Source organism: Rhinolophus hipposideros (genome assembly GCF_964194185.1).
Source record: "Rhinolophus hipposideros genome assembly, chromosome: X".
Classification (NCBI taxonomy): Eukaryota; Metazoa; Chordata; class Mammalia; order Chiroptera; family Rhinolophidae; genus Rhinolophus; species Rhinolophus hipposideros.
In genome coordinates this window covers 110,512,444-110,535,648 of record NC_138046.1, presented here as the reverse complement: position 1 = coordinate 110,535,648, position 23,205 = coordinate 110,512,444, and the positions used below count along the sequence as shown (strand labels likewise).

At 40.1% G+C, this 23,205-nt stretch overlaps 2 protein-coding genes across 6 annotated transcripts in view; one reads left to right on the top strand and one right to left on the bottom strand.

Moving 5' to 3' along the window:
• Window positions 1–19,680, bottom strand: part of ACOT9 (acyl-CoA thioesterase 9) — a 61,653-nt gene extending 41,973 nt beyond the window's left edge. Inside the window, exons 1-3 of one of the 5 annotated variants that reach the window (XM_081041869.1) lie at window positions 19,368–19,680; window positions 9,535–9,711; window positions 6,051–6,482 (exon numbers count right to left, since the gene is read on the bottom strand). The gene's annotated coding sequence lies outside the window, so the exon portion shown is untranslated. Of the gene's footprint in view, window positions 1–6,050; window positions 6,483–9,534; window positions 9,712–18,738; window positions 19,176–19,367 lie in introns of those variants that run through there. The other 4 variants (XM_081041866.1, XM_081041868.1, XM_081041871.1 and 1 more) reach the window with 4 other exon arrangements.
• On the top strand, window positions 19,324–22,329 carry SAT1 (spermidine/spermine N1-acetyltransferase 1). Its single transcript, XM_081041872.1, has 6 exons — window positions 19,324–19,566; window positions 19,832–19,883; window positions 19,979–20,062; window positions 21,448–21,549; window positions 21,642–21,682; window positions 21,811–22,329. Exons 1-6 carry the CDS (start codon window positions 19,501–19,503, stop codon window positions 21,979–21,981), a joined length of 516 nt encoding a protein of 171 aa, XP_080897998.1. The 5' UTR covers window positions 19,324–19,500; the 3' UTR covers window positions 21,982–22,329.
• Window positions 22,330–23,205: the final 876 nt, after the last annotated feature.

Here is a 23,205-nt window from a genome sequence, read left to right as displayed (position 1 = left end):
AACAAAATTGACAAACCTTTAGCCAGACTCATTAAAAAAAGGAGAGAGAGGACCCAAATTAATAAAATCAGAAATGCAAGAGGAGAAGTGACAACAGACACCACAGAAATACAAAAAATTTTAAGAAATTACTATGAGCAACTCTATGCCAACAAATTTGGCAATCTGGAAGAAATGGACAATTTTCTAGAGGCGCACAACCTTCCAAGGCTAACTCAAGAAGAAACAGAAAGCCTGAACAGTCTGATTACCACCAGGGAAATTGAATCAGTAATCAATAATCTCCCAACAAACAAAAGCCCTGGACCAGATGGCTTTACAGGTGAATTTTTCAAAACGTTCAAAAAAGAATTATCACCTATTCTCCTCAAGCTCTTCCAAAAAATCCAGAAGGAAGGAAGACTCCCAAACACTTTTTACGAAGCCACTATCACCCTGATCCCAAAAGCAGACAAAGACACCACAAAAAAGAAAACTACAGGCCGATATCTCTAATGAACATAGATGCAAAAATTCTCAACAAAATATTAGCGAACAGAATTCAGCAATACATTAAAAAGATCATACACCATGATCAAGTGGGATTCATCCCTGGTATGCAGGGGTGGTTCAACATCCGCAAATCAATTAATGTGATACACCACATTAACAAAATGAAAAATAAAAATCACATGATCATATCAATAGATGCAGAAAAAGCATTTGATAAAATACAGCAACCTTTTATGATAAAAACCCTTAAGAAAGTGGCAATAGAGGGACCATATCTTAACATAATAAAGGCCATATATGACAAACCCACAGCTAACATCATACTCAATGGGGAAAAGCTAAAACCATTCCCCCTAAGATCAGGAACAAGACAAGGTTGCCCACTTTCTCCACTTCTATTCAACAAAGTGCTGGAAGTGCTAGCCACAGCAATCAGACAAGAGAAAGACAAGAGAAATAAAAGGCATCCAAATTGGTAAGGAGGAAGTAAAATTATCATTATATGCAGATGATATGATACTATATATAGAGAACCCTAAAGACTCCACCAAGAAACTATTAGAACTGATAGATGAATTTAGTAAAGTAGCAGGATATAAAATTAATATTCGGAAATCAGTTGCATTTGTATATACCAATGATAAAATAGCAGAAGGAGAAATTAAAAAAACAATTCCATTTACAATTGCTCCAAAGACTATAAAATATCTGGGAATAAATCTAACCAAAGATGTAAAAGATCTGTACTCAGAAAATTATACGACACTGAAGAAAGAAATGAAAGAAGACATAAATAGATGGAAACACATTCCATGTTCATGGATAGGAAGAATTAATATAGTTAAAATGTCCATACTGCCTAAGGCAATATACATATTCAACGCAATTCCTATCAAACTACCAATGACGTTTTTCACAGAAATAGAACATATAATCCTAAAATTTATATGGGACCATAAAAGACCCCGGATAGCCTCAGCAATCTTGAGAAATAAGAACAAAGTGGGAGGTATAACGATACCTGATTTCAAACTATACTACAAGGCTACAGTAATCAAAACAGCATGGTACTGGCATAAAAATAGACACATAGATCAATGGAACAGAATAGAGAGTCCAGAAGTAAATCCATGCCTATATGCCCATCTAATCTACGACAATGGAAGCAAGAATGTACGATGGAGTAAAGACAGCCTGTTCAATAAGTGGTGTTGGGAAACCTGGACAGACACATGCAAGAAAATGAAGCTGGACCACCTCCTTACACCATATACAAAAATAAATCCAAAATGGCTTAAAGACTTAAATGTAAGATCTGAAACCATAAAATATCTAGAAGAAAATATAGGAAGAAACTTCATGGACATTACCCAGAGTAAGATTTTCACTGATATATCCCCTCGCGCGAGGGAAGTAAGAGAAAAAACAAACATGTGGGATTACATCAAACTAAAAAGTTTTTTCACAGCAAAGGAAACCATCAGTAAAACAAAAAGGGATCCTACTGAATGGGAAAAGATGTTTGCCAATGATATATCTGATAAGGGATTAATATCACATATCTATAAAAAACTTACTCAACTCAACTCCAAAACAAACAAACAACCCAATTAAAAAATGGGCAGAGGACTTGAGGAGACATTTTTCTAAAAAGGACATACAGAAGGCAAGAAGACATATGAAGAAATGCTCAACCTCACTAACCATCAGAGAAATGCAAATAAAAACTACAATGAGATACCACCTCACTCCAGTCAAAATGGCTATCATCAATAAATCAACAAACAACAAATGCTGGCGCGGATGTGGAGGAAAGGGAACGCTAGTGCACTGTTGGTGGGACTGCAGATTAGTGCAGCCACTATGGAAAACAGTATGGAGGTATCTCAGGAATCTGAAAATGGAACTACCCTATGATCCAGTAATTCCACTCCTAGGCATCTACCCGGAGAAATCCAAAACTCCAATTCAAAAATCTGTATGCACTCCTATGTTTATTGCAGCACTTTACACAATAGCCAAGATATGGAAACAACCAAAATGCCCATCGGTAGATGACTGGATTAAGAAGCTGTGGTACATTTATACAATGGAGTATTACGCAGCCATAAAGAAGAAAGAAATCTTATCATTTGCAGCAACATGGATGGATCTAGAGAACATTATGTTAAGTGAAATAAGTCAGAAAGAGAAAGACAAGTACCATATGATCTCACTTATATATGGAATCTAAAGAAAAGACTATGTGAATGAACTAATCAGAGTCAGTTTTGGGGACGCAGAGAAAAAACCGAGAGTGGTTAGATGGGTGTGTGGGAGGGGGTTGGGGATAAGGGGAAAGGTGAAGGGATTTGGAAGCAGCTGGTAACCACAAGATGGCCTCAGGGTTTTTCTTTTGAAAATTAATTTGGGGAAGGTATTCAATAATGTTGTAAAGATTTTGTTGGGTATCCGATGGACATGCGTCCTATTTGGGAGACCACCTCAGGGATACTGTGGATACCTGATCATGGCATTGTACATCAGAAGCTAAACATTAATGAATGCCAACTATAATTTTATATATATAATGTGATGGTTCAGTGTGAGGTCGGAGGGATAGTGGATGGGGGGAGGGGGGTTCACAGTATGAGGGATATAAATGATGAACGTCTAAGTATTACCTTGTTTTGTACACCTGAAACTAATAAATAAATTAATTAATAAAAAAAAAATAAAAAAAAAATAAAAATAAAAAGGACATACAGAAGGCAAGAAGACATATGAAGAAATGCTCAACCTCACTAACCATCAGAGAAATGCAAATAAAAACTACAATGAGATACCACCTCACTCCAGTCAAAATGGCTATCATCAATAAATCAACAAACAACAAATGCTGGCGCGGATGTGGAGAAAAGGGAACACTACTGCACTGTTGGTGGGATTGCAGATTAGTGCAGCCACTATGGAAAACAGTATGGAGGTATCTCAGGAATCTGAAAATGGAACTACCCTATGACCCAGTAATTCCACTCCTAGGCATCTACCCGGAGAAATCCAAAACTCCAATTCAAAAATCAGTATGCACTCCTATGTTTATTGCAGCACTTTACACAATAGCCAAGATGTGGAAACAACCGAAATGCCCATCGGTAGATGACTGGATTAAGAAGCTGTGGTACATTTATACAATGGAGTATTACGCAGCCATAAAGAAGAAAGAAATCTTATCATTTGCAACAACATGGGTGGATCTAGAGAACATTATGTTAAGTGAAATAAGTCAGAAAGAGAAAGACAAGTACCATATGATCTCACTTATATGCGGAATCTAAAGAAAAGAATATGTGAATGAACTAATCAGAAACAGTTTTGGGGACACAAAGAAAAAACCGAGAGTTGTTAGATGGGCGGGGGGGGGGGGTTGGGGAAAAGGGGAAAGGTGAAGGGATTAGGAAGCAGCTGGTAACCACAAGATGGCCTCAGGGTTTTTTGAAAATTAATTTGGGGAACGTATTCAATAATGTTGTAAAGATTTTGTTGGGTATCCGATGGATATGCATCCTATTTGGGAGACCACCTCAGAGATAATGTGGATGCCTGATCATGGCATTGTACACCAGAAGCTAAACATTAATGAATGCCAACTATAATTTTATATATATAATGTGATGGCTCAGTGTGAGGTCGGAGGGACAGTGGATGGGGAGTGGGGGGTTCACAGTGTGAGGGATATAAATGATGAATGTCTACGTATTACCTTGTCTTGTACACCTGAAACTAATAAATTTAAAAAAATTAAAAAAAAAAGTCCAGGTCCTAAAAAGTGAGGGTTGTTAGATGGGCAAGGGGGTAGGGATAAGGGGGAAGGTGAGGGGATTAGAAAACAGTCGGTAACTACAAGATGGCCACGGGGTTTTGAAAATTAATTTGGGGAACGTAATCAATAATGTTGTAAAGATTTTGTAGGGTATCCGATGGACACGTGTCCCATTTGGAGACCACCTCTGGGAAGATGTAGATGCCTGGTCACTGCACTGTACACCTGAAGCTGAACAATAATGAATGCCAACTATAATTTTACACATATATATGTATATATATATATGTATGTATATACTTACAAGAAGTGGAGTACAGCATTAGGAATAGAGACTGGAAATGTAATGGCTCTGTGCGATGTCAGAGGGGTAGTGGATGAGGGGAGAGGGGGTCCACACAGTGTGAGGGATATAAATGATAAACGTCTAAGTATTACTTTGTCTTGTACACCTGAAACTAATAAAAAAAAAAGTAGCATAGGGTAGTAGTTGCTTATTGTTATGTGGAAGAGATGAGAAGTGACTGATAATGGGTTCAAGTTTATTTTAGCAGAGAAGAAAATATTTTAAAATTAGATTTGCCCAAGGATATTCAAAAATCTCTTAACTGTGTACTTTAAATTAGTAAATTTTATGGTATGTGAAAAAAAAAGGTCCAGGTCCTTAAAAAAGAAAAAACACCAAGAAAAGTGCAGGTCCTTGATAACATGATTAATTGCTGAAATAGCCCTGCAAATGGCTACCTCAAGGCTTCCACTGAGGTTTTGTAATTTTTATGGCTCAAGCTACTGGAAGAGGGGGTATTCTGTTAGCTGTAGTCAAAAGCATTCCTAACAGATACAGTGATCACGTTTGTTATAAGATTTACCTTCTCTCTTTAAATATGTTAATGCATCCAGTCAGTGTATTTTCAGCAAATATTAACTGGTGCGGTATACAGTTCGAATATCTCTGCTTGATTTTCAGTTTCACTTTCAGAAGCTATCCTAATGTCACTCATTTCTAATCGCACTGCTCAAATCATGCAACCACCCTAACTGTGACAGCACTTCCTCAGGTCTCCTTTCCCAACACGCCTTTTGCCTGATGTTACCTCTTTTAAATTCTTCCAAGTCATGCCAGGTTGTGAGTATTTCTGAACCAAAATAATCTCTTTTTCTTGATAAACAACTGGTATCAATGCTGAATGAATCAGAATGGAGGTGATATTATCATCAACTAAAGATATTCAATTCCATTTGCGGGAGTCTGGATAGCATGTTTCCTTATTCTTTATCTCGTTTCAATTTTGGGGGGTAAATACAAGATGTTTTAGGTTTTTCCCTTGGTGATTCCTTTCCTGATAGATATATCAGAAACAACAGTAGTCCTACAATTCTGTTTGTCCCATCTGTGTTTTGTTCCTTTTTCCTCTTTTCCTGTCTTGGATTATTTGTTATGAGTCTATTTCACCTGCTCTATTGACTTATTAGTAGCTATACCTGTTGGACTTTTTTTTAGTGGTTGCTCTAAGCTTTACAATATGCACCTTTAACTTATCACAGTCTACCTTGAAACGTTATAGCATTTAACAAGTAATGCAAGAATCTTCTAACAATATACTTCCATCCCATATCCCCCATTCTTTGTGCTGTTGTGCTCATACACTCTAGTTCAACAAATTTATAAATCCCTAATATACTGGTATTATTCTCACTTTAAAGTTAATTATATTGTAAAGACATTAAAAACAAGAAAAATGTCTTTTATACTTACCCACATATTTACCACTTCTGGTACTCTTCATTCTTTTACATAAATTCATGTGTCCATCTGGTATCATTTTCCTTCAGCCTGCAAAACTTCCTTTAGGATTTCTTATAGTACAAGTTCACTAATGATGAATTCTCTTGGCTTTAGCTTATCTGAAATGTCTTTACTTTGCCTTCATCTTTGAAGGAATTCTCACTGGATGTAAAATTCTAGGTGCATTTCTTCTGGTGCTCTAAAGATGTTCCACCATCTTTTGGTTTGCATTGTTTCTGATGAGAAACCAGTAATTGGTCTCATAAGGTTTTCTCTTTATCACTGTTTTTCAGAAGTTTGATTCTGCAGTGCCTTGGTATTCTTCTGTGTGTTTATGCTGCTTGGCGTTCATTGGGATTCTTGGATATTATGGTTTATAGTTTTCAACGAGTTTGGTACATTCTGAAAGTAAGAGAATTACAAAATTGAAAATTGTGTTTTATAGCTATTTATTGCTGAAGGTAAATGAAGAGTTTTTAACCAGTATGCACAACTCTTGAACAGCTTTTTAACCATGGCTTCAGAGACTAGATACTGCAAAAAAGTTAGGGAAATTGTTCTATCTGCTGTCCTGCCTAGATTCTAAGCACTGTAACTGTATTATTTCCCTTCTATGTGGTATAACTATAAAATACTTGCAAAAAAACGGGGAAAAAGTTGTGTGAATTAATATGTTCTGTATAATGGCCTTTTCAACACCTTCTCCTTTTACTACACCTGCTTCTTTAAAAAAAAATCTCCAGGTGTGCTTTATAGTTGAATGTTAATCAGGTCACAGATGAGGTCCACTTCTAAGGTGAGTCAGGGTTGTAAATAATTTGTCCTAGTCATGTGTTCTGGATTGGACCTTGTCCATGTGATGTCTAGCCTGCAGACCGTGCAACAGATATCACAATACTGATTACACAGCCTGATCCTATGTGATGATTCCTGATTCTATGACCACTGAAGCAGGCTTCATTGATTGGAATACATTAACACAATCTTTGCACATTTATTATTCATGAGAAAGGTCAAAGCTTCAAGACAAAGGTCAGTGAATAAAAGAATGATCCTGTGTAGGGCAGGATAAAAATAGGTTTAGGGGAAAATCCTTCTCTCTTCCCATTGGACCATTCACAATTATTCTTCCTAATCCAAAAATTGTTATAATCCTTATATTATCAGGTAGACAAAAAGGAATAAACATTTAGAGGGTACCTACTCTACAAAGGGCTTTACAACAGTATTTAATATTCATAACCCTAAGAGGAGGAAACTGTTAACTCCATTTTACAGATAAGCACACTGAGATTTAAGAACTTTGCCAAAATCACACAGCAGATTCCCAGGCAGTGCTGGGATTTGCCTGGCCTCAAAAAATCCCTGCTTTTGCTTTGTTTACGGTGGCCAAGACATGGAAACAACCAAAATGTCCTTCGATAGATGAATGGATAAAGAAGTTGTGGTACATATACACAATGGAATACTATTCAGCGTTAAGGAAAGATGATATAGGAGCATTTGTGACAACATGGATGGATCTTGAGAGTATAATGCTAAGTGAAATAGGTCAGACAGAAAAAGCAGAGAACCCTATGATTTCACTGATATGTGGTATATAAACCAAAAACAACAAAAGAACAAGACAAACAAATGAGAAAGAAAAACTCATAGACACAGACAATAATTTAGTGGTTACCAGAGGGTAAGGGGGTGGAGGGTGGGAGATGAGGGTAAGGGGGATCAAATATTTGGTGATGGAAGGAGAACTGACTCTGGGTGGTGAACACACAATGGGACTTATAGATGATGTAATACAGAATTGTACACCTGAAATCTATGTAAATTTACTAACAATTGTCACCCCAATAAATTTAATTTAAAAAAAATCCCTGCTTTTGCTGACACACAAGTGCACTCAGCTCCACCTTCCAAAAAGTAATTACTGAGTCAACAGGGTTACCCTATGGCTTCAGGCTAACACATTGGCATTCTCTAAGTCATTTGCTTGGATGGGAAAACCCATTCTTCCTGTCGGATGATGAGTGTGTATGCTATCTCTTGAGAGTAGAACATAAATGAAGAGCTGTGGACCATTTTCAAAGTACTTGGATAGCACTCATCTCAGAAAGAAGGATGGTATCGTGATGTCCCAGATTCAATGACTAGGTGTCCAGAGAAGAATCCTCCATGAGCAGAAAGGCCTATGGCCTCTGGAATTCTCCTGTGAAGCAGTCTGGACGGGGGCAACTCCCTGCAGCCTCGTAGGGTGGCAGGGATCCCCTAGAAAGTCGACTGTTTTCTTGTCTCAGGCTGTAGGCATTCTTGATCCATACTGCCGAGTCCCATCCTTGGGATGGGGGCAAGGGTGCAAGGCAGAAAAGAAATACTTAGGAAAAGGAAGAAATTGGGGAGACGAACTGCCAAGAGCAAGCACTCTGTTACAATTAAAACAAGGCGTGTTCTAGAAAAACTTAATTTGTGAGAAAGGGACCAAATGTATTGAATGTTTACAGTTTGTTTTTTGTTTTTTGCTTGCCTAAGCTCCAGCTTTAGGACAGTATTTGACAGAATGACTTTTAAATTTTTCCATTTTTGCCAGAAGATCTATGAGGGCGATAATTACACACTGGTGTAATAAAAGATCTCTTGCCTAAGAGACAGGAGACCTCAGCTGTATTTCTAACTCTAGCTGTGTGACCTTGGACAAGTACATTACCCTCTCTGGGCTTCAGTTTTCTTAGCTATTAGATGAGGGATTTGGACTAGTAAAGAAACACTAACATTCTATGCTTCTCAGAAGACAGAGATCTCAACAATAGAGATTGGAGGGCTTTGAAGAAAAAAAAACTTATTTTTCCAGGTTATATTCATCCAGGCCAGTTTTATTTATTTATTTATTTATTTATTTATTTATTTATTTATTTATTTATTTATTTAAATTTATTGGGGTGACAATTATTAGTGAAATTACATAGATTTCAGGTGTACAATTCTGTATTACATCATCTATAAATCCCATTGTGTGTTTACCACCCAGAGTCAGTTCTCCTTCCATCAGGCCAGTTTTATTTAAATGGCTGACTTCATTCCCAGTTTTCCCTGCAGCTCTGGAATGGAAATGTATAATCAACCCTCTCTGTAGTGTTGCAACAAATATCTTTTCAATTTAAAAAAATCTAGATGACACAACAGCACATATGTAAAAAAATAAATAATAATACATGGTAATTAAGACTAAATAAAATCACATCTGTAAAATGCCAAAATATAAAAACAGAAAGCAAGGCATGCCACACATAGCACGCACTAAGAAATGCTAGTTGCATATCTCCCTTCCTCCTCTCCTGTAATCTTTCAAGGAGACCTTAAAATTTATTACAGTTCTCTCAGTCCTGTGGTCCTGGGTCCCCTTTTGATCTTCATGTACCCTTCTCCCACCTCCATCATGGGCCCAAAAGGAATGACTCACCCCATATCCTCCACTTCCAGAATGAGCTCTCAGGTTGTCTCCAGCAGAATACACCCAACATCCACTCCCACCAGGGCCAGAATTGTTCCTTGTTCTTCAGGTCACACAAAGGATGCTGGGGGGAGTTCACTCCTCTGCATTTCCTTCTTTGAAGTATCCTCTATTTTCCTGGATTCACTGTTAACATTTAATTGCCAATTTATGAATGGTACAAAGAATGAGAAGCTGGATTCTGAACTTTAAAATATATTGTCGGGGCCAGCCCGGTGGCTCAGGCAGTCAGAGCTCCATGCTCCTAACTCCAAAGGCTGCCAGTTCGATTCCCACATGGGCCAGTGGGCTCTCAACCACAAGACTGCCAGCTCAATTCCTCAAGTCCCGCAAGGGCTGGTGGGCAGCGACCCCTGCAACTAAGATTGAACACAGCACCTTGAGCTGAGCTGCTGGGATGGCTCAGTTGGCTGGAGCGCATCCTCTCAACCACAAGGTTGCCGGTTCCACTCCTGCAAGGGATGGTGGGCTGCGCCCCCTGCAACTAGCAACTAGCAACGGCAACTGGACCTGGAGCTGAGCTGAGCCCTCCACAACTAACACTGAAAGGGGACATCAACTTGAAGCTGAACAGCACCCTCCACAACTAAGACTGAAAGGACAACAACTTGACTTGGAAAAAAAGGCCTGGAAGTACACACTGTTCCCCAATAAAGTCCTGTTCCCCTTCCCCAATAAATAAAGTAAAATAAAATAAAATATATTGTCGTACCCAAAGCCCACAGGGAAAAAAGGGGGTGTCCTATATTTGGTGCACTAACAGGCAATCACTTCCTATGATCTTCTTATTGAGGAACCTCCATACTCAGATTCAAAGGGCTGATATTTTAAGAGGCCTAAGGATGGCTGATTGCACTTTGCAGATTTCCTACATATTTATGAGAAGTTAAGCCTTGTTCCATGAGCTGAGTCTTCCCTTTGGACATGACTTCAGAAGGGGTGAGAGGAGGGCTGCCTGGAGGAGGCAGGTCACACTGAATGAGTCATAAACTGTATCTGCCCCTTAGTTCTGATTCTTCCTGTCCTTTTTCTCCAGGAGGCTAGGTCCCTTCTGATCATGACAAGAACCACAAGGGCCTGTAATGTTGAACAGTAAGTCCCAGGAGGGCAGGGACAACACCATATTTATGTCAGCATTCCCCAAGCACAATGCTTGGCAGGAAACAGACCTTAATAAGTGTTTGTTAAAGGTTGAATAAGCAGCAGGTTTTTACTGCCCTTTAAATGCAGACAGACTCCAAGGTGGCCCCCACAATCCTGCCTCCTGATGTTTATGCCTTTGTGTGATCCTCTCCACTTGACTGTGGGCAGGACCTGTGTATGACTTTCTTTTAACCAACAGAATAGGCTGAAGGTGGCAGTGTGTCACTCCCATGATTATCTTACATGATGTAAAACTTTCTCTTGCCAGGCAACGAAAGGAAAAAATAGACAAATGTGACTACATCCAATTTAAAACCTTTTGCATATCAAAGGAAACAATCAACGGAGTGAAAAGGAAACCTATGGAATGGGAGAAATATTTGCAAATTACATATCTGATGAGATTAATATCCAGAATATAGGAAGAACTCCTACAGCTCAACAACAACAACATAACCTGATTTTAAAATGGGCAGAGGACTTGAATATACATTTCTCCAAAGACATACAGATGGCCAACACGGTGTTCCACATCACTCATCATCAGAGAAATGCAAATCAGAACCACAATGAGACACCACCTCACATGTGTTAAGATGACCACTATCAAAAACAAAACAAACAAACACCCCAGAAAATAAAAAGTTGTGGTGCAGATGTGGAGAAAAGAGAACCCTCGTGCACTATTGGTAGGAATGTAAATTGGTTCAGCCACCATGGAAAACAGTACGGAGGTGCCTCAAAAAATAAAAAATACGCCCGGCCCAGTGGCTCAGGTGGTTGGAGTGCCGTGCACCTAACGCTGAGGTCGCCAGTTCGATTCCCACATGGGCCAGTGGGCTGCGTCCTCTACAGCTAAGATTGTGAACAACGGCTCTCCCTGGAGCTGGGCTGCTGTGAGCAGCTGGAGGTTGGTGTGAGCTGCCATGAGCTGCGGTGTGCTGCCATGGGCTGCTCTGTGCTGACGTGTGCTACCGTGAGTGGCTGGCAGCCATCGTGAGTGGCCGGCAACCAACGAGAGCTGCCGTGAGCTGTTGTGAGCCGCCGACCGACCACTGGCTGGTGGGGGTGGCACAAGGCTCATAACACCAGCATGGGCCAGGGAGCTGTGTCCTACACAACTAGACTGAGAAACAGCGGCTTGAACCGGAGGGGAGGGGGAGGCAGAAAAAAATGAAAAATAGAACTACCACATGGTCAGCAATTCCACTTCTGAGTATTTATCCAAAAGAATTGAAAACAGGATCTTGAAGAGATATTTGCACTCCTATGTTCATTACACCATTATTTGTAATAGCCGAAAGGTAGAAGCAACCTAAATGTCCATCCATGGATGAATGGATAAAGAAATGTGGTACACACACACACACACACACACACACACACACAGAGGAATATTATTCAGCTTTGAAGAGGGAAATGCATGTCATAGGCTATAACATGGATAACTATTAAGGACATTATGCTAAGTGAAATAAGCCAGTCACAAAAAGATACTTGATTCCACTTATATGAGGTAATCTAAAGTACAAAGTCAAACACATAGAGACAGAAAGTAGAATGGTGGTTACTAGGGGCTGGGGGAGGGGAGAATGGGGAGTTATTCAATGCATATACAGAGGACGCCCAAAAAATGTATACACATTTTAAGAAAGGTAAAAACTGTACTAATTGTAATACTCAATATATACCGATAACAAAAGATGAATACAAGTCACATTTGACTTCTGCAATGACAAGAGGTGCTCAAAGTGGTTACCATCAGCGTCCAGACACTTCTGATGACAGCGAACTACTGCTTGAACAACGCTGACTAATGTCCACTTGTATACATTTTTGTGGCACCCCCGGTATATAGTTTCTGTTTTGCAAGATGAAAAAGTTCTAGAGATCTATTACGCAATAACATGCAGATAGTTAACACTACTGTACTGTACACTTAAAAATAGTTAAGATGGTAAATTTTGTTATATGGGTTTTTTTTCACAATAAAAGACTGTCTTGCTAGCAGACTACTCTCCATGCTGGTTTGATGAACTAAACAGCCACATTGCACAAGCCCAGGTGACAAGGAACTGCAGGCAGCTTCTTAGAAATGATGAGTGGCCTTAACCAACAGCAAAAGCCAAGGCAATAAAATTAATTCAAGGAAGTCAGTCAAAGAAATGAATCTTGCCAATGCCAACAACTTGAGCTTGCAATTGGATTCTTCCGTGGTCACACTCCCACGTGAAAACGCAGCCCGGCTGACGCCTTGAGCAGAGGACCCAGCTAAGCCACACCCGGACTCCCGACCTACAGAAACTGTAGTCATAAATGTGTGGAAATTAAGCCACTAAATTTGGTAATTTATGTGGCAATAGATAATTAATACAAAAGGGATGGTATAAGACAACTTGCTGTCAAATAACTGCCTTGCTATTTTGGAACCTTGAAATAAAAAGTGATCATGGTGAAGAGCAACAAAACCAATCTTAAGTCATAAACATTCACAGCCTTGGAATATTCCATGTCTTTGCCTAAAAGCCACTCAGCCTCTCTACATACGGCCTCCAGGGAGCAATCTCTGCAGATTCAGTACAACTGCCAATGGGTGGGCCTCCTTCCACAGAGCATTAGACAGGAAGACACACAATCACATCTTAAACTTCAACCAAAGGGGTCTCTGTGGTCTCTACACCATAATTTTTTATGATCCTCAGTAAGAGCCCCAGTGGAGTGAAACTGTAACAGCCTGGGATAGATTTAGGCTAGCATGGCAAATAGATTTCATCCTATAAATAGACAGGGGTGGCTTGGGACGACTGTCGCAACAGGGGAATGTCTCTGCCCCAGTCTATTGATCTGTATCACTTTTTCACTCTTTGGAAATGAGCAGCACTGGGCACATGCATGGGAATTCAAATATGATCACCCCTATTTCTGCTGCTCTCAAATAGCATTTACCACCCCCAACGTCCATCTCTGGCCACAGAGCTTTTTATCCCCACAAGTTGTTGGGATGAGACTTTCTGACCATTTGGCTCCCTTTTTCCTTACAAGTGTATGCAGTGGTGGTGGTTGGGGGCAGGGGAAGGGGAGTGAGATGGTCAAAAGTAGGCAGCAGTGGTGGCTGGGAGGACACAGGCCATGCCAGCGGTGCCTACACAGAGCCCAAAACTCAAATGTGCTAAGTCTTCCCTGGCAGGTCAAAGCCATTGTCCAAGACCGGCACATTGCCTCAGATGTGCTAGCAAAAAGGAAGGGACTTTCTTGGTGCCAGTGAGAAAAGATTCGGATTGGCATGGCTTGAGTCACAATACTGACCAAGTGGGGTGCATGCTCTGATTGGCAGCCCCCTACCAAGGAGAATACTGTTGGCTGTGGGGGAAAGTGATTTTTAAAAAAGGAGAAAATGCTCTTCTAGGAAACAAATGGCTGTCCGTTATGAGCCTTCCTCTTTTCTCTCGCTCAGTACAGTACGCACTTTAGACTGTACCACAAGGTCCTGCTTCCGGTCATTCCCTTTCAGCCTAAGCGAGAGTTGTAAATGAGGCCTGATTGATACGTTACATGTTACTGACCAGCCTCTTTTAATTGCAGTCTAAAGTAATGTAATACTTTACATTTACAAAAAAGCCTTACACTTTTGATGATCCACCCCTAAAGATAAAACAGCTTTTTGTGTCCTAAAGTATAATTTCTAAAAAAAAAAAAAAAAAAAAAAGGAAAAAAGAAAGGAAGGGAGGGAGGGAGGGAGAAAGGGAGGGAGGGAGGGAGGGAGGGAGGGAGGGAGGGAGGGAGGGAGGGAGGGAAAAAAAGAAAGTAAGGAAGGGAAAGAAAGAAGAAAAAGAAAAATCCTGGTGTTTTCTTAGGGCTGGTTGGTTTTATTGACCAATCTCACCGGCTGTCACCCACATGTAGTAAAACCACCCTCTGAGAAAGATCCAACTTCTAGAGTACCCCAAGTATTGCAACCTATGGAACACAGATATTATCAAAATTTAGACAATTCAAGCTACAGTGAGCACATCCAAAGAGTCACTGAAATCTACACCTGAAATCTACACCAGAGTGTTTCTCTGGCTGCAGATGAACAAAATTACATCTCCGCTCACCTAGTAATTTCACTTCTGGGAATCTACCTGAGGAAACAATCAGAAACCTGGGCCAAAACTTGGGTGGAAAGATGTTCATCAAAGCATTATTTATCGTTGGAAAAAAACCTAAATCTTCAACAATAGAATGATGAAATAAATTGCACACAACGGAACTCCAAGGAGCCATTACATTTTTTTAAAGTTAAATATATTTAATGATATGGGAAAACACACTGTAATGTTAATAGTAGTAACGCTAACAATTATTTTAGCTGCTGTACTGAGCACTTTATATGTATTACCTCATTTAATCCTGTGGGGAGCCATAATTTCTTATTTCTCTGGAAACTTGTGGCCTGGCTTAGTTCATGATTAACTTGTTTCAAGTCCTAAGACATTGTTCTGCTTGTCCCTCCAGGGGGCTTGCAGGCTACTGAGGAATGAAGTGGGAGTGGCCGGTTTTCCCGGATACAGATAACTGATGGCTATCAGGATGATTGGTAGACTTTGTCTTGTTAATTACTTTGGGGAGTTTTGTAGTGATTTTGTAGTTTCTTTGTAAAAGTTGAAAATTTACTTTCTGTGAGGTAATGCACACATGTGATTGTTAAACTGCACGTACCCATAGGGTATATATTGGTGAAGATAATTAAACCGCTTGCTCCAGCATCCCTGGAGACCGGCCGCATTATTTCCTGTGTGTGTCTCTTTTTTCATTCCCGCTCCCCCTTCCAGAAACCGTTCAATCCGTGGCAGCTGGTCTGCCACAAATCCTCAACAATTAACCATATGAAGGACATTATTATTACTTTTTACAGATGAAGAAATGATGACCTAACAAGGTTAAGTAAATTGACCCCATCATACACTATTCTGCAGGATACAAATTATAGATATACGATACCAATTTGTTATTACACTTACACACAGCAGAGGTGATTTTTAAAATATTTTAAAACAGGTACAACAAAGCAGAAGACCAGACAGAATGGACACTACAACCAATCAGAATAGAAGCCAAGTATAAACCACCAAGATGGGCATCAGGTTTCAGTTAGCCTTTGCTGTGTAAGAGACCACCCCCAAATTTAGTGGCTTAAAATAACAGTTTTGGGGGCTCATGATTCTGTGGGTTGATAATGTGGGCTGGGATCAGCTAGTAGGTGGTTCTTCTGCTGGTCTTGCCTTGGATCGCTTGGATGGCTGCAATCACCAACAGCTCAACCGAGGTTGGATGGTCCAAAATGGCCTCTGGCAATTGGTGCTGGCTGTCAGCGGGACACTTCCCTTCATGAGCTCTTTCATCCTTAAGGAGGCCCTGCATGTATTTGTATTATGTTTCTGCACTTTTCTAATTCTCTTCATCAGTATGCATTACCTTAATAAGTCAAAAAATAAATAGGACAACTTCCATAATAGGCATGTTGGGCATCTTTACTTTGGCATGGAAATCAACAGACTTCCTTCTTCCCCAGCTCCACCACTTCCTAGCTTTGGCAATTTTGTGACCCCTCTGAGCTTCTGGTTTTCTCAGTTCTAAAGATGGAGTTAACATTACCCATTCCATAACAGTTTTAAGGATGAAATGAAACAATGAATGTAAAACAGCCAGGGCAGTGCCTTGGCATTTCACTTCCTCCTACTCTTCCCCGATTCAGACCTCCTCAGTTATTGGAATTCTTTATTAAATTCTGTTGTATAAAACTACACATAAATCTCTAAAAGTAAACTGTGTACCCTGAGAACTGGTTTCAAAACTTAGCCTTCCTCTATAACCCGCAAGCGCAAGATTCAATAAATAATTGTTGATTTGTTAACTCATTAACCAAGTAAGTTTTCCAAATGCTAGGCAGTTAATCCCCTTTTTATGCAGTTTTAAATATATATATTCTAGTATCGAGAGGATAATTTTGGTCATCTATTGTATCTATTTATGACAATGGAAAAGCCTAACGCTTCACTGCCATGAAGAAAATTCAAATTTCTTAGCGTTCCAAGCTTTTACATGTGCACAAACACGATCATGAGCTTTTTTTTTTGGCAGTCTGTTTTTCAGAACAGGCTCTTCTTGTCATAAGGGTAAAGCATAAGAGCATAAAACTTAAACTGGAAAAACAGAATAAATAGAAAAAAATATATCATGCTATCATGCATTTTAAAGAAACAATCATTACTCTAAAACACTAAGCAACCCAAATTGAAAATGGCCTTGTTCTTGCTTCAACTAGGCAGCTATCATTAGAGTTTAGTCATGGAAGTTTAATTTGTGGTTGTCAGTAAATTTGTAACAAGCTCTCCTAAGTCCTCCTGCATTAGACCAAAGCAGTGGAGGGAAGAGCCTATGGTTGGTCATCCATGTGTCATGGTGTCAGGAAAGACACCACCTGCAATAGTTTAGACAATTGAGAATCAACACTCTTTTTAAAGATCTTTGAGAAAGACATTCCATAAATTCCCACGGTGACTCACTATGCATGACATCCCCAGAGGGTGAGAAGAGTAATAGAAAACCTACTTTTGCTTTCTTTTCTACATATAGGATGTTCCTAGCAAAGGCAGAGAATCACTTGTAATATTTGGTAGTGGGGGTCATGGGGTGATAGTTCAACCTCTCATTCTACAGTGAGAACACTGCAGGCCCCATTTATGCTTTCTCTTTGACTCATCTGGGAAACCCAGGCAGGGCATCCAAAGCAGACCCCTCCGGAGGAGGGTCTGTCTGGGAAGGTTGGTTGTAGAAGAAAAACTCTTATCTGTAAGAGGCTTGAATACTTGTGCCAATGGATACAATCCAGGAATAGCTTTACTCTAATCCAACTATTCTCAAACATTTTGCTCTCAGGACATTTAAAAATTATTGAAGAATCCAAAAAAAAGCTTAACCTTAGAAAATTCTAGAAAACAATACACAGGCACAAACTCCTTTAATCACCAGAGCAACGATGTCATCGGGCATCCTGTAAATTTATAATTACTTCAAAATAAAAATTTTCTAAAGGGGAAAAAACAGCAAAGATGGAGCAAATAGGGATTACAACAGCTTTTAACCGCACTTGAAGTCAGAAGATAGTCATATATCATCAATATGCTGAAAGAAAATAACTTCCAACCTTAAATTCTATAAGCAATGAAATAAATCAAGAATTCTGAGATGTGTCAGAGGGTAGTAGATGGGGGAAAGGGAGTTATCACTGTGTGAGGGATATAAATGATAAACGTCTAACTATTACATTGTTTTGTACACCTGAAACTAATAAAAAAATTTTTTTTAATCACTAGAGAAAAAAAATTTTTGAGATGAATTAGACATACCGGGAGTGCCAAAAAAGTGTATACACATGACTTGTATTCATCTTTTGTTATCAATATATATTGAGGATTACAACTTTAATACAGTTTTTTCCATTTTAAAATGTGTATACATTTTTTGGCACCCTCTGTATTTAGGGTAAAAGAGGTGTAGGGATTAAGAAATACAATTTGGTAGTTACAAAATAGTCACAGGGATGTGAAGTATAGCACAGAGAATATAGTCAATAATACTGCAACAACTATATATAGTGCCAGGTGGGTATTAGACTAATTGAGGGAATCACTGAAAAAAATATATAAATGTCTAACCATATGCTGTACACTTGAAACTAATATAAAATAATATTTAATGTCAACTGTCACTGAAAAGAATAAATTTTTTAAAACTTTAAAAAAGACATTTAGACAAACAAAACAAAAATTTACAAAGGCAGACCTTCACTAAAAGAAATTATGAAGAGTGTACCTCAGGCAGGAGTGTTTCTTCCACAAGTGAGGTTAGAAATTTAAGTAAGACTAAGAAGGAAAAAAAGTATAAAGGACAACATTCTGTTAACTCTAAAAATTACAAGCACTGCATAGGAGAAAAAATTATTGAGAAACCCAAATAGTAGCTTACCTTAAGAAACTCTAGAAGATACAAAAATATACACCCATTCCCTTAGTCATCTGAGCGATGACGTCACCACACTTCCGGTCTCGTCTGGAAAATTCCTTCCAGCGAGACTGAAAAAGGCAAATGACGTCTCACTATCCTTACGAAACTATAGTTTTGACACAGACGCCTTAAAAGGATCTTGGAACCCCCAAAGGTTCCCCCAGACCACACTTTTAGAACCCCATTGCCCAACGCCAGGTCTCCCGAGATTCTTTCCCCGACGGGACAAGGAGGAAACAGCAGTCACCGGTCGGGGGCCACAAAGGCAACCCACCCTCCTTTTGCAAAGGTGACCGGGGACGCCTAGGTTCCAAGGTCACGCTTCCGGAAAGGCTCCTCGAGAAGCCGCTAGAGGGCGCCGCTACAAGACCGGCGCTCGCCTCGCCGCCCCCGCCCGTACCTCCCGGGTTCAAACAGGCTCGGGAAAAGAGGGCGGCGCCCGGAAGAGCCGGGGACTGGTCGCGGCCCCATTGGACGAGGTGCCACCGCCTCACGGCCCGGGGCGGCGCTTCGTGCTAAAAAGCGGAGCTCCGCAGCGGCTCAAACGCGCAGTTCCAGTTGCAGTCAGCGGAAGTTTTTCTGTTGCTCACCGAGGTTCCCCGGGTCATGGTGCCAGCCTGACTGAGGACAGGACGCTCCCGGGAGACGAATGAAGAACCACCTTCTCCTGCTGTTCAAATACAGGGGCCTGGTCCGCAAAGGGAAGAAAAGCAAAAGACGAAAATGGCTAACTTCGTGATCCGCCCGGCTACCGCTGCCGACTGCAGTGACATCCTGCGGCTGATCAAGGTAGCGGGAAGGCCAGGCTTCTCCAGGGCCGAGGTGCGGGTGGGAGGCGGCTCCGTTTCCGGCCGAGGCCGCCTCGCGCCTCGCCGCAGGTTTTCTCTTCCGCCCGCCTCCCCCAGCCCCGGCCGCGCTGTGCCGCGCCTCTCAGGGCGGGACTCCGGAAACTAATCACCACGCACCCCCACCCGCTCTGTTCCCTCTGGGCTGGCCGGGTCGGGGCCTCACTTAGTTCTGCTTTTCTCCCTTTCTCCTATGTGCATCGCCCCAGGAACTGGCTAAATATGAATACATGGAAGAACAAGTAATATTAACTGAAAAAGGTAACGCAATAGTGGCGGGGTGGGGGACGAGCGGCGGGTGCCTGGCACCTTCACCGAGGCCAACACTGTCTGCCCCTCCCTGCTTCCCTTTGCAGATCTGCTAGAGGATGGTTTCGGAGAACACCCTTTCTACCACTGCCTGGTGGCAGAAGTACCCAAAGAGCACCACACTCCAGAAGGTAACCACCCTCCCGTTCCAGAAGCCAGAGACCTAGTGTTGTGTAAACGTAGTGTCTGCCGTGTAGAACTACTGACCACACAGGCCAAGGTTACTTACTCAGAAGTTAGCCAGAAATAATAGCCAGTGTTCAAACTAATGAGGAAAAAAAATAGATGTGCTGCACTTAATAATAGGGCGGGTTAAAAGAGCTGTTTATGTGTAAGTATCGGAGTGCGGTGGAGACCGGAACAGTTAGGTATAATGTAATTTGTTGTAATTCAGTTTCATAAATGGTTCTTGTTTGACCCTAACGTAACCTTTTTTGTAATTGTGTTAAATCACATTTTTTTCTTTAATTTGTCCCAATCTTCAGGTTACAGTCTCTAGCTTCGCCATGTACATGGCCCTTCCGTGTACATGGATGGGCGGGGAGGTAACTAAAACATCCTTTACACAATAAAGTAGATGATCATGATAAAAATGAGGTAAGGTCCTATTATCGCACACTTAAAACACGGTAGATCAGAAACTGTAATACTCGCTTCCTGTGTTTGCCAAGGACTATAAAATGGCAAAAAAGTTTAATTTGAAACCTTTGCCTCCATTTGGAATTCAAAACACCCAATAAAAAGGAGTTTTTTTAATTTTTTTTTTTTATTTTGCTGGTCCCTGTTGACTGGTCAGAAGACAGAGCTAAAAGGGGAAGTTGTTTGGCTGGGTGCTGAAGTTTTTTTCTGAAGTCTGTTCCCCAAGCTAGAAGAAACGAGCAGAAAACATAAGAGATGAGGTATTTTTTAGAAGTATATGGATGTTACATAATACCTGTTTCGGGATACCTCTGCTGCTTCTGGCTTAAAAACTGGGGAGAGCAAATTGAAAGTGTTTTAATTGGAAGGCAAGTTCTGAAATTAAACATTGTACTTTTGGCCTAAAGTCCTGGCCTTAAGGAAGCAGAGTTTCTAAACGAAAAATATTTACTATTCTGAACTGCCGTGTAAACCTTATTCCCAAGTCAACATACCAGTATATCGATAGGATGTGAATAATGTGTGTGTTTAGTTGAAGACCATAGCAGTTTTGCTCTGGCAAGTAATGAAAGCATTCTCGCTTCCTAAGTGTGAGATGCAGCGGACTGCAGAGTGGTCAGTCCAGTTTTAGCCTGGTGTCAGCCAGCTCTATAATGTGTGCTTTTTTGCAAATACATACTTTGAGAACAGCGAGATAGTCCATCAGTGGCCTGGACTGCACTGGCCTAAAAGTTAGGAGACAGTCCAGTTCATGGCTACTTTATTTTTATAATACATGCATGTATATTTTTTAAAACCTGTGATAGGCTTCCGATTTTGCAGCTACAACTTGAATGGATTGTTTTTGTCCGTAGCTCACATGATATTCTTATTACAGGACACAGCATTGTTGGTTTCGCCATGTACTATTTTACCTATGACCCATGGATTGGCAAACTCTTGTATCTTGAGGATTTCTTCGTGATGAGTGATTATAGAGGTAGGGTTGAGTTTAGGGGGGTGACTCTAAAGAGAAAGCAGGGCTTGAAGTCCTTGAAATGACTGTTTAAATGGTATTTCTCTTTCTTTTAGGCTTTGGGATTGGATCAGAAATTCTGAAGAATCTAAGCCAGGTACGTCTTGGTTTGGGGTTTCTGAGTTTGTAAGGGTTACTGGATTATTTTAATGACAATCAGAACTGGGTCTTGGAAAGCAGGTGAAATGTCGCTGAGTTTGCATTTTCCTCTCCCGTGTGTAACAGGTTGCCATGAAATGCCGCTGCAGCAGCATGCACTTCTTGGTAGCAGAATGGAATGAGTCATCTATCAACTTCTACAAAAGAAGAGGTGCTTCTGATCTGTCCAGTGAGGAGGGATGGAGACTCTTCAAGATTGACAAGGAGTACTTGCTAAAAATGGCAGCAGAGGAGTAAGGAGTGCTGGAGTACACGATGACAGCTTGCATTCTGTTTTAGAAAACATTCTCAACTTATCTTGCTTTCTATCCTGTTTGTAGTGAAATAGTAGGATGAGCACCCATTCCAAAGCTTTATTACCAGTGGCGTTGTTGCATGTTTGAAATGTGGTCTCTTTATGATGGCGATGCAGTTTGGAGTCAGATTTCTCCTTGAACATCTTTTGATTAACAACAGGGTGGTGTGATCTTAATGTATATGAAAAAAACTTCATTCTTGTGAGTCATTTAAATGTGTACAATGTACACACTGGTACTTAGAGTTTCTGTTTTGATTCTTTTTTTAATAAACTACCCTTTGATTTCATCCTTTGGTATAAGCATTTTTTTATTTTAAACATTTTTAATTACTATCAGTGAAACCCTTGTCAACAATTGCAAACATTTCTTAGGAGTCAGTGGACAATACTGAAGACACTCAATGTCAGCAAATACGTTGTTTTGACTGAAAATCAAAATTCACAGTGTAAAAAAAAAATTCACAGTGTAAAAAAAACCATTATTTAAAAGCATGGAAATATATTACATTCAAGTTGTTACACTAAAAGCTGGCCTGGTGTACGCATTTTTTACTAATCCTTTATTTCTTGACATTTTTCTTGCTATTGAGTTTAAAATAAAAATGGCCAAAAACAACATAAAACTTTATACCGTGTTTCCCCGAAAATAAGTTCTAGCCGGACAATCAGCTCTAATACATCTTTTGGATCAAAAATTAATATAAGACCTGGTATTACATTACATTATATAAGACCCAATCTTATAGTAAACTAAAACCGGGTCTTATATTAATTTTTGCTCCAAAAGATGCATTAAAGCTAATTGTCCGGCTAGGTTTTATTTCTGGGGAAACAGTAATTATTTAAATAAATGTGGAAAGAAGCCAGTTGAATTCTAAGGTTTTATATGCAACAAGATGTAAAAGATAACTTTACATTGATGACATTGTACACTTCACCTGCAGAATTTTTAAGAGCTTAGAAACCAAGGCCCACAATAAATAAGCCTATTTGTAATACAAGTAAAAGAGGCAGAGGTGGGATTCTGAAACATTGGAAATTATTGGGGGGGAAATCTCACCCTATATAAAATACTATTCAGAAGGAAAAGTGGATCACTTTGCTATCAGGCAGGAACAAAAATCCTACATTTTTACAGGAAATTGGCAAACAGGTTGGAGTTG